The 12,659-nt window shown below is 46.4% G+C and overlaps 1 protein-coding gene across 3 annotated transcripts in view; it reads right to left on the bottom strand.

The window, feature by feature from the left end:
• The window catches only part of EML6 (EMAP like 6), a 3,038,586-nt gene that overhangs the window by 433,594 nt on the left and 2,592,333 nt on the right, over positions 1 to 12,659 (bottom strand). For all 3 annotated transcript variants that reach the window (XM_069608236.1, XM_069608238.1, XM_069608237.1), the window contains one exon: positions 6,866 to 7,023. In XM_069608236.1, coding sequence (XP_069464337.1) covers positions 6,866 to 7,023 — 158 coding nt within the window. The remainder of the gene's footprint in view (positions 1 to 6,865; positions 7,024 to 12,659) is intronic.

Here is a 12,659-nt window from a genome sequence, read left to right as displayed (position 1 = left end):
GATCGCCCGGAACAGGTTTACAGTGCCCAAGAATGCTTATTGGACTTCCAACAAGGATCCCAGGATATGCTTACTTATGTGACATGCTTTCAGCAACTAGCCAAGGAAGCAGACTGTTCCTCAGAGGCCCGTTTCACCCTCTTTCGAAGAGGATTGAATGAAGAGATAAAAGACGAGCTAGCCAGGGTAGCTCGACCAAGTTCGTTACAGGCTCTCATGGATCTTTCTTTACAAATTGAATTTCGTATCCAGGAAAGAAAGGCAGAGAAGAAGAAGAATCAAGTATCCTACCAAAAGGCCTCCACAGAACCTTCGCCTAGACCTGAGCCTGCTTCTTCCCCGACCACGGACCCAGAACCCATGCAAGTAGGAGCCTTTCGCGGACCCATAACTCAGCAAGAAAGGATGCGACGGATTCACACTGGTCTATGCATGTATTGTGCCTCTGATAAACATCTTGTGAGAGAGTGCCCTATTGCCCCTCCACGGCGTTCGGGAAACGCAAGCTCCCGATCCTAGATGGAACACAGCGTCGGGAGAGAGATGTTTGCTCCACATCTATTCCATCCTTGAACTCTCCTGGACAAAACAATCTTGTGATTCTGCAGGCCTTTGTATCGCCTTCCAAGAAAGAATCTTATCCCATTCTGGCATTAGTGGATTGTGGGGCTATGGGGATATTCATAGATCATGATTGGGCCACTAACCATAACATCCCTTATGAATCTCAAGACATCATGCAACCTGTAAAGGCTATTGATGGAAGACCTCTCTCTTCAGGACCCATTACCCTCCAAACCAAAGAGATCCTGCTTTCTATAAACCACCATCAAGAGAAGATCAAATTCGACATCATAAGATCTGCCCATTACCCAATGGTACTGGGTATGCCTTGGTTACGGAAGCACAACCCCTATATCAACTGGGCAGCAGGATCCTTGTTTCTTGGTTCAGAGCATTGCATGTCCCACTGTTTATCCCTAGATTCCTCTTCAAGCCCCCCTGAAGATACGCTAACTAAGGTTCACTCACAGTCTCGATCATCGTCCAGGTTCCCAGGGCCTCACTGATGTGTTTTCGACCGCCATAGTTCAAGCCCTTCCTCCTCACAGACCTAAAGACCGCGCAATTGATACTGAACCCTCAGCAGTGATTCCCTTTGGAAGAATGTTCATTTTATCAGAACCTGAGAAAAGAGCCCTCCGAGAATACCTAGATACCAACTTAGAAAATGGCACTATACGACCATCCAAATCCCTGGCGGGAGCTTCATTGTTTTTTGTTCCTAAGAAAGACACCAAAGAGCTTAGACCTTGCCTGGATTATCGTGGGCTTAATCAATGCACCCTCAAAGGCCACTACCCATTGCCCCTAATCTCGGATATCCTGGAAGCGGTAAGAGGAGCTGTAGTGTTCACGAAATTAGATCTCAGAGGTGCCTACCATCTGATCCGTATAAAGGAAGGTGACGAATGGAAAACAGCCTTTAGAACACCTTTTGGTCATTTTGAATACTTGGTTATGCCATTCGGTCTTGCCAATGCCAAAGTGGTTTTCCAATGTTTTATGGACCGGGTGTTCTCCGATATGCTGTTCCTCTTCGTCATAGTATACCTGGACGACATACTAATATACTCCAAGGACCCTGTGAAGCATGAAGAACATGTTAAGGCAGTTTTACCACGTTTACGTGAACATAAGCTCCTGGCTAAACCCGAAAAGTGCCTTTTCCATGTGTCCACCGTTCACTATCTCGGATTCGTCCTCAGCCCAGAAGGAATTGGAATGGACCGTTCGAAAGTAGACTCTATTCTATCCTGGCCTGTTCCCACAACTGTGAAACAAATTCAATCCTTCCTGGGGCTTTCCAACTTCTACCGGAAATTCATACCTTCCTTTTCGGAGATTGTACATCCAATCATCTCATTGTTGAAGAAGGATACACCCTTTCACTGGACAGCAGTCCAGGATGAGGTGTTTCAACGGTTAAAGTCAGAGTTTACACAAGCCCCCATCCTGGCCCAACCTAACATTGATCGACCCTTCCTAGTGGAAACTGATGCCTCTAACTACGCCATCAGGGCAGTCCTGAAACAAGAATTGGATGACAGGTTAGAACACCCCATTGCCTACCTTTTTTGCACCTTGACCCCTAGCGAAACCCACTATTCTGTTTTGGAAAAGGAACTACTAGCCATCCGTGAAGCCTTCACAGACTGGCTTCATCTACTCCTGGGAGCGAAGCATCCTGTTCAGGTCCGCACGGACCATCGGAATCTTCAACTCCTGCAATCCTTGGAATGTAGGAACAGTCATCAAGCCAGTTGGGCCTTCTTCACCCACTACCAGTTTCAAATTCATCATGTTCCTGGAACACACAATATAATAGCCGATGCCTTATCCCGACGTCCTGACTATGAAATTCTTGAAGACCGATCCTTTCCAAAGATGTTTCCCCATACAATATTCGTTGCCCAAGCAATCAGTCTCTTAGAAGACATTCGGATTCAAACTCAGTCTTCTAAAATCTGGAAGGAATATGGTGGGAGGAATCAATGGAACCCCAAAATGAAGGGTGGATATTTATTCAAGGACAATTGTCTGGTCATCCCCACTCAGACTACGGCAAAAGATCACAAGCCTATGCCATGATACCTTTCATTCAGGACACCGTGGCATCACCACCACCCTCCGTCTAATACAGAGGCAGTTTTGGTGGCCGAAAAATGAGGGATGACGTCCAGCATTACATCCAAACCTGTGCAATCTGCACTCAGAACAAGCATGAAAACCAGAAACCGGCAGGTCTCCTACTCCAACCAACGCTGCCAACAAGACCTTGGGAATTCATCGCTACGGATTTTATTGTGGAACTACCACCTTCCCAGGGATACACAACAATTACGGTTACCATTGATCTATTCACTCACATGGCTCACTTTACACCTTTATATAAACTACCACCCTCCTCTGAACTTGCCGGAATCTTTCTGGAAAACATATTCCGACTTCACGGACTACCTTCCAAGATCATATCTGACAAGAGGACCCCAGTACATATCTCAGTTCTGGAAACAATTATGTTGCAAACTATGTATCTAACGTGCCCTATCTTCCGGTTATCATCCACAAACCAATGGGGCTACTGAACGCGTGAACCAAACTCTGGAAGAATATCTTCGCTGTTTTGCCACCAAGATCAAGGACGATTGGTCACTCCTAATACCTGTGGCTGAGTTCGCCTACAACAACTCGGATCACTCGGCTGTCAAAACCAGTGCCTTCTTCTGTAGCCAAGGATTCCACCCTTCGGTTCTACCATCCATTCTCCCGCATCCTACCCCTGTATCTAGAGTCGACTCCTGGATTGAAACCCTCATCAATGTACACAAAGAAGCAAAAGAACACCTCGAAAAGGCCCGAACAGAGACCAAGCGCTATGCTGACTCCAAAAGAAGACCAGGGCCATCATACACAATAGGTGATAAGGTCTGGCTATCCTCGAAACTTCTGCCTCGACACTTACGACCAAATAAATTGTCTCGCCGGTGTTATGGTCCTTTCTCCATAAAGGAAGTCATTAACCCAGTCGGCCTCCGACTCAAACTACCCGAGTCCTGGAAAAGAATCCACCCAGTTTTTCACACTTCTCTGTTGAAACCATACATCCAGTCCTCCCAAACTGCTCCAAGATCTACCCCTGTGATTGTCAATGATCAGTTAGAATACAAGGTTTCCAGAATATGACACTCCAGGTACAGACGTGGACAGCTACAGTATCTGGTCGAATGGAAAGGGTATCCTCCCAGTGAACGCACCTGGTTACCAGTGTCAAACATAAGTGCCCCCAGACTGCTCTGAAGGTACCACCTTATACACCCGGGCAAACCCGGAGGAACTGGGTTTCAGATGAGGCATGCTGTCATGAACCACCGTACGCGTCCCTTCTGGACTTCGTGGTCCCTGACCCACAGGAGATTAAACTCAATTGTACTCCCAACATGGCAGCGGAACTCGGAACGCTGTCTGCCAGTCTTCGCATCGTACGCTCTACGTTCTACAAAACAGGCACGCCTGTGCGGCTCCGCGCGTCTCAACGCTACCGCTTGCAGTAGTCAGACGTGTGCGGCCAGAGTTCGTACAGCGATTTCCTCTTGTTCCTGGTTCCCAGTCCCCTGATTCTCCTCTCCTAACATCCTTACCTTTCTTTCCTCATCCTGCACTCCTGGATTGCAAGCGCATTCTCCGAGTGTGCTCTTCGTCATTCCTGGACTTATTCCGGACATCTGAATGCTTCCTGGAGTCGGGTCACGAACCACACACTGGAATCCGAGGATTCACGCACCGGGTTGTACAAGACCCGAACAGTGCGTAAGAAGGCAACTTCGAAGATCCTGAACAAACAATACAGACAGGTGAGAAGGGGGGAAACCTGTGACACCTCCTTCCTCCTACGCCTCTGCCTCTCTGGAAGAAGTCACCAGAGTTGGAAACTCCATGAAGCTCTCTTCCAAACTGGTTGCCCCTTGCTCATCCAGAACCATCAAGGACAACATCTCCTCTCTCGCTGATCTTTGTAACCACTCCTTTGCTACTGGTTCTTTTCCATTCTCCCTCACGTACTCCCTTGTGCACCCCCCACCGTGAAAAAAAACCATCAGCAGACCCTTCCTGCCCAGCCAACTATCGCCCCAACTCCATCACCATCACCCCTTTCCTGGGGAAACTACTTGAGAAGTTTGCCCTTCCCCAACTTAACTCCCACAGTGAACTTGTTGGCGGTCTTCACGACCATCAGTCTGGATTCGGAGCAGCCAGAGGCATGGAAACTGCTCTTCTGAACACCCAAGAAGGACTGCTCGCATTTCTTGATTCCAACTCCCCAGCTGTCCTCATCCTCCTTGATCTCGCTTCTGCTTTTGACACAGTGAACCATTCATCCTCATAAAAAGGCTCCATGACACGCTTAGTATCTCGAAGCGGGCACTGGAATGGCTTACCTCCTTCCTAACTGACAGACCCTTCCAAAGTCATACTGGGCACTTTCTCCTCCCCTACTTCCCCCTCCTCCTGTGGCATCCCCCAGAGCTGCATTCTATCGCCTTGGCTCTTTAAAATCTACCTTACTCTGCTGGCACGCCTCATTTCCCCCTTCTCCCCCAACTTCCAGTGCTATGCAGATGACACACAACCCTTCTTCAAACTTCCTACAGATGCCCTTGCACCCTCCTTCATCCCCGACTGCCTCGCGGCCATCCAGGCCTGGTGTACTTCTAATGATCTTTGCCTCAATGGCAGGAAAACAGAGATCCTCCCCTTTGGGACTCCGGCACCCAACTTCTTCCCTTCACTCTGGCCGCCTTCCATGGGTCCTCCCCCTGCACCCTCTCCGGAAGAAAGTAACCTCAGAGTCATCTTCGACTCCCCTCTCTCCTTCTGCCCTCATACTCAGGATATTGCCAAGAAGTCCCACTTACAGCTTTTCTTTCTGAAAGGAATTCTACCTTTTCTCACCTTCCCCAGAGACTCAATGTTACCCGGGCTCTGGTTCTCTCGAGGCTTGACTATTGTAATAGCGTCCTCCTTAATCTACCTTTGTCAACTCTGCGACCCCTCCAGCTAATTCAGAATAGGGCAGCAAGACTTATCCTTGGCCTGAAGCCCAGGGACTGCATTTCTCCTGCCCTACAAACTATTCACTGGCCCCCCGATAGCAGCACAGATTACATTCAAATCCCTCTGCATCATCCACAAGGCTGTATGGAGGGGGGGGCACTCTATCTTCAACTCTTTCTGACTAAATACTCACCCTCTAGACACCTGCGTTCCTCTGGCACCAACTCCTTAAACGTGAAGAGGTTTGCGAAACAGAGAGCTGGTAGTCGGTCGCTTTCCTCAGCGGGCTCCCTTCTTTGAAACAGCCTGCCCCACCCTTTTCATTTTCAGCAGGACCTCCTTAAGTTCCAGAAAAGCCTCAAGACTTTTCTCTTAACTCTTCCTTCACCCAGTCTCTCCCCTGCTAATCGCACAGTAGCTTGACTGGTGTGCAGGGCCTTTATGCATCCTCGGGACCCTGACCTCCCACATCTTTCCTCCCAACTGCTGTCTATCGTCTGCACTTGCCTCGGCTCACCCTCCACCACTGGAGGTTGCACTTAGCTTTTTTCATAGTACTTCTCCTGATGTTCTCCATGAGCACCACAGCACCTATCCCATACCCATCTCACCTTTCCCCCTGCACTTGCATGTTCTAAACACTCACAAGGCATAGTAGGTTCATCTTCGCCTCCCCATTGTCTCTTCTTTGATGTATTTAATTATTTAACAATGTTGTAATTACTTTGTCCATCATACCCTGTCCCATCCCTGTTGCCCTGTGGGCCCTTGGAAACAGTATTTGCTTCATGTATAAGAGCCTAACAAGTGAACAATAAATAAATACATGTTACACATTTTGTGAAACAAAAAAATGAGAAAGGGTTTGCTGGGAAACATAGTTTCTGGTAGTATATTTATTTGCTGCTGGGCCTCTTTAGTAAAGAAAGTAAAACACAGTTTACCTCTATGTCTTTAACAGAATGATGACTCCCTTTTACTAAAAGTAGGGGGGATCTACATTTTAGTATGGAAATAAGTTAATATTTCAATAAACGTGTGCACTTGGAGAAACTGCCATGAACTGAGGTGAGGGAGAATAGAATCCCCATTGCTCGTAAAAACCAAGTAGAAAAATAACACAGCAGCTTACTTTCAAACACTTAAATAGGAACACCTACATTGTACTGTTTTCCAAAAACTAACTACCACCACAGCCGAGTAAGGCTCTGTTACAAAGAAGAAGGCAATGTAATAATGTTATACTCACGGTCGCTCCTTTCCACCGGTTACAATGAGCCCATCACGAAGTGTTGTGTACATTGTAAAGACAGGCCCAGTGTGAGCTTTTGCCACCAATCGGATTAAAAAGTGATCCTTCCAGACGTACACATCTCCATTGATGGCACCAGTGAAAGTTAGACTATTCTGCAAATAATATAAAAAAAAGAAATATACAAACAGAATAAAAAAATGTAAATTCACAAGACCCCTGTGTATTTTGGCAATACATTAGTGAAGATTTAAATAAATAATTGCAAGTTAGTAGCACATGTCACAGATGGAGAACATTATTGAATTGGCTTGCTTTTCTGCCAGTCTGACTATCACGTTATGTCTTAAAATAAGCAATCCAAAAAGATGTTATAAAGAAAACTTCATTTTTGAGGTTGACCTATTTGGATTCCATTTCACTGTCTAATATTTTTCTGACAATGCTTTTTTTGCCCTTCAAATATGACCCTTTCTATGTTAAAGTCACGATTTCTTTTCATTTTATTGTGAGTAAGGTGGGGTTGAACTAGTTTTCATATGCTTTGAACTACCCAAAGTTCATTGTGTTAAAGATTTATGAAAGTCTGCAGACAATTCAAGAAAAGTTGGTCATATTCTCTAAATTGCCTGACCATATGAAGGCTTTTGCCAGTTTGTGGAACCTAGAGTGGAGTAAAGTTGTGCTGACAAAGAGGTGGAAGGGTAGGCAGCAAAGCGCGAGCTTTTAGGGAAGTTATATTCACGTTACTGCAACTCATTAAAGAATTCTAGCAGCACACATGCTGTTATGCTTTATGCTTACATGAAATGAGGAGTTTTTTAATCATTATGTTTATTGAGGCAATTAAACAAGGGAGACGTGGATTTGAACTTTGGAGATGCACAACTTATAACACGTAAGAAATGTAAAAATCAAAAATCAAATCATAATGCAACAATTTAAACATGAACGTACAGATCCAGTTCACAGCAGATTCGACTAAATTATCTAAAGAAAGAAATACTTTTACATAAAAAAGCAAATAATTTACAGCAGGTGACATAACTATGATACCAGAGGGAAGAAGGAAAGTCTGAAATACATTTTAAAAAGTTCCATATCTAACAACTATCAATAATTCTTAACAAGTAACCATGTATCAAGAGCAGTCATAGGTAATAGCATTCTTCACATTTTCTCTAGAGACTGCTGAACGCTCCCACAATGCTTATAACATAGCTTTTTTTCCATTTAAGGTGTGCAAAGGGCATTCAGCGAATCATTCGCGGATTTGATGTCTAGATTATATTTGGCTTTGCTATCAAGAGGGATTTACAAGTATTTTCAACCGAAGCCAAGATGCCCAAGCTATGTATCATAACTGTACAAAGTAAGAGTGGTGGTGGAGCTAGAGTGGCCTCTGTAATCATGTTAACATGGAAACATATCCACTTTAAAAAAAAAAAAACAGAGACACCCGACCACAAATGCAGGGCAAATGGTCCAAAGATGCATTGGGACTTTAGGAGGCCCTGGACAAGTCGTTCTCACTGTAGCTTGTCAGCTAGAGTACCTGTAAAGGGATTCAAAACAGTATTTTCTGTTTTTGAAGCCTCATAAATATGTCAGCACAACCTCAGAATATGCTTATCAATAATTTATCACGGCATTCTTTATCACTTGGAATATTTAATTGAACTACCTAAGAATCTGTTTTATATCACTTAAAGGGAATGCTAATTTGTTTAACATCTTATAACACATGTGATGAATCCAAGGGTATCATCACCCCTTTTGTAGGGAAAGCCTCTCCCCATGTGGCCAGGGCACGGCCACATCTACGGATTCAGACCCTGGGGGTGGATACTGGAGGGAGGACCACACAGGTGAGGCGACTCTCAGGGGGATGACATGGCATCAGGTGAGACGCAGTATCCCTGACAATTAATGCACCCTAAACCTCCTTCTTATAACTCTAAGAACAATCCCTTCCCTAATGGACTCAAGGGTTGTACTTATCGTACCATTCCCCAAAAAAGTACTGGAACAAGGAAGAATATGAGTATCCTGAATGAAGATCACTTTCCCAGTACTGTGACAAGAAAGATCCCCAATGACTCAAAAGAGAGTTATAAGATCAGTACTGTGACGAAGGAGTAGAATAGAGGAAAGAGGATTACATGTAGGAATCACATGCAGCAGTCTAGTCTTTCTCCAAATCATATTGGCCAGGGCCAGTATAAAAGCAAGGAAAGAATGAGAGAGGCCCTCCATGGAGGGCCTGGGTGCAGGAATAGTTTGTTGCAGAAGAAGGGGCCTTGGACTGCAGTGCCAGAGAAAAGAAGGTGGAACCCTTGCACCACAACACCTTGTGGAGAACTGGGGGCTGCTGGGTGGACCCTCAGGATCTGCTGTGGGCTGCAAAAAGAGGGTGAACACCTAGGCACCAGAAGTGTGCACAGGGAAGCTGGAAGCTCCCTCACTGGGAGAGTTCTCCCACTCAAGGAAGGAGAAAGATACCAGGAAGTGAGAGATGCTATCTGGCGGAGTAGTATCCTCTCAGTGTCGACCGAGGGATCACAGGGTTAGTGTGAGGTCCGTGGAGCCGACTGGCTCACAGAAGAGACTGAGGAGAGCAGACTGCAGGAGAGGAGGTATGCGGTGGTGGGGACACCAGGAGAGGAAGAGGAAGAAAGGCAGCCCCCACGCCGTTTGAGCCTGAGGACACCCAGAACAGACGAGCGGGAACCACAAGGGGTACAGAAGCCATGGGGCAGAGTCATAGAGAGCCAGCGAGTCCACCCAAGGGAAGCGGGGAGCCCGGGCACTTCAGCAAGCCTACTGAAGGCAAATAGAAGGGAATTAAACATATGAGAAAGAACGGAAGACTCAATATCTCTAAAAGAGAATCATTTTTGGGTGGCAAAGGCCAAGAGATCAAGGGAGGAGAAGATAACCCCTAACCCTGTGAAGTTTTGCAGAATCATATTAGTAGCAAGTCTAGAACCTGCACCCAAGAGAGGCAAAGCAAGAGAGGTCAAGGGGGCAAGAAAACCCCTCCATTTGTGAACTTTTGCAAAATCATAACCACAAGGGGAGCAAAGCCTGAGAGAGGTTAAGGGGAGAGAAAGAGAGCCCTTCACCTCGTGAACTTTTGCGAAACCACAAGTCTGCAAGTATGTGTTAAGTGTGTTCATATGAGAAAGCCCTGGAAGGAGAGTATACCAGGCAGATGCAAGTTGCAAGTATGTTTATATGAGAAAGCTCTGGCAGGAGAGTATAACAGGCAAGGTCCAGTTGAATAGTGTGTAAAGTACATCACATGAGGAAGTCCTGATAAGGATACATCAGGAACAGCCAAAGACTGAATTATAGACATTTTAAAAAGGAGAAGAAACCTGCTAGGAGAGTACACCAGGTATTCTACCAAGACTAAAACTAACATCCAAGTTGTTTTGCATACCAGTTGTTTTGTTGACCAAAATAAACTGATATCCCTACAAGTATAAAGCACAGTGAAGCGGAAACATTGTGGGAGGGACCCATCCCCTGGAACTATGAACTTTATCCGTTGGGAACTTGTAAATTGGCGTTACGCCCTTCCTTTTGAACTTGAACATTTGTGTACTTTCAAGGCCAGGGCCACAACAGTACTTTGGACACAGGACGTTTTGCTTTGAACATCTTGACATCGGACAGACCCTTAGTTTTATGTAGGGAAATACCTCTTAGAGTAGGGACAGAGAGGCATTTCCATTTCTCAACCCCTTTTGTGTTTCAATAAAAGTTTATGGCCAAAACCATGAGCCCCTGTGTCCGCGTCTCATTCCTGGCTCCTCACTGTTACGCTCACCTGGTCTCTGCGGAGGCGTTGGGGCATGGTTGCAGCCCTCCCGGAGGTGAGGTCGCTCGGGTCCGAATTTGCCCTCTGCGCTTATGTGGTGACTGGTGGTAATAGGTGATGCTGCTCGGAACTGCTTCTGTTGATTAGTTTTGGCGAGCACTCCGTCCTGCTGCTTGTGGGAGGGGCCCTTGTATGAGCCTGGCCGAAGCTGCGGAGCTCGAGGCGGCAGCCGGAGGGACCGAGGAACGAAGCTGCAGCAGTACACTAGCTGGTAAGTTGTTAAACTAGGGGACGCGCAAGGATCAAATGCGCCGCGGTCCTAGGATGGATGTTCTAACCTTGTCTTTCTTCTTGACAGGTTCCGAGTTTGTGGATGCAGAGCGCAGTGCTGCGGCATCGGGATCAAGATCACTGGATGACAGGAGATGAGTCTGCAGATGAAGCGATGAAGCGCCGGTTTCCTGGAGGTGAGTACGCCTGGTTTCAAAGGTAAGTAAAGTGGTCCAAGTGGCAGTGAGCGTCACGTTGCACGCGAGTGCACAGTAACGCGAAGCATCGGCCTTAAGGATGGAACAGCTTAGATAGCTGAGCTTCTGAAGCCACGCCCACCAGGTTCAGCCTGCCTGCCACACCCTGCCACACCAAATGAGTCAGCACATGAAGACCAGGCCTAGGGAGCCACACCCGATAAGTCAGCACATGAGGATGTTCTCTGGAATAAAGGCTTTCAGCTCCTGGAAAGTTCTTATAAAATAAAAGCACTCCTGCACTGAAATAAAGTAAAAGCACTCCACTGAAATAAAGTGTTCCTGCTCACATCTGAGTCCAGCCAGGGCCCCTGTGTTTATGGGTCCCAAAGGGACATAAGTGAGTCAAGTGACCCATTGCCCCCATTACTAGATGGTGTGGTTTTTGAGTTCTGGGGCCTGTGGCCTTGACACACACACACATCTGTGTGGGTTACACATGGGGAGGGCCTTGTCCAGAGACATAAGCATTAGGTAGTGAATTTCCACCTTCAGATCCTAATAACGCCAGAGTAGTTCAAATGGGTGCATGCTTCCCTCCAGCCACATCTGTTCTATGGAGTGCACAAGAACCTCTTAATCCAGTCTTTCCATGTGTTGTGGAAAAATGACCACTGACTATTCTGGTGGATTGGTGAACAGTGTATTAGTAAAAAGCAAGCAACATGACAGCAACAAACTAACGACAGTAGAAGACTTTGATGGAAGTGAGAACCCCCCTCCCTCCACGCACCATTCTTGTATATCTAAAGGAACACTTGTATTTCAATTGCCAACTTTTCATATCGAGTACCACAGGAGTTAGACACATGCTGTGTCTTCCCTTTCAGCAATAATGACAGCACTGCATGGGGAACTGCAATTGTGACTGGATGACCTTGTACTAGTGAGCCAGTATTTTCTATCAACAAAGCAGCAGTAGCGACGGCTCGCAGACAAGCTGGGAGTCCAATGGCTACTGGATCGAAGCATACACTGTGGTATGATACAGGCTGATGCTCTTTACGGTGCAACTGGGCTACACACCTTGAGCAACTGTCACGTTTATCGCAGTACAGCACAAGAGGCTTACTATAATCTGGCAAACCTACAGCCAGAGCCATTGTGAGTGCTGGCCTAATGGTGACAAAGGAACATTCTGCTTCCTGAGACTATGACCTGGGTTCGGGGGTTGAATCGTGCGTGAGGTTTTGAAGGGACCCACAGTTGAAGTGACCCACTGTCTACAGTAACTGACCTTCCAGAGGGGCCCTCTCATCAGCTTTCTAGTCTGGGGCTTGGGGAGTCTCTGGATCGCTGAAATCTGATCTTTGGATAAATGTCTTTCCCCAGCTAAAATCTCATGGCCTAGCTATCGCACACGGTGCATAACTTGTCTTTAGATGCCTTGCGACCCTTTTCAGCAAGCACTGTCAACAGAATGAGAGAGTCTTCCTCA

The sequence above is a fragment of the Ambystoma mexicanum genome, chromosome 4q (genome assembly GCF_040938575.1).
Source record: "Ambystoma mexicanum isolate Mex_15411 chromosome 4q, UKY_AmexF1_1, whole genome shotgun sequence".
NCBI lineage: Eukaryota > Metazoa > Chordata > Amphibia > Caudata > Ambystomatidae > Ambystoma > Ambystoma mexicanum.
Note: the sequence above shows the minus strand (reverse complement) of the source record. Positions and strands in the feature narration are given on the sequence as shown.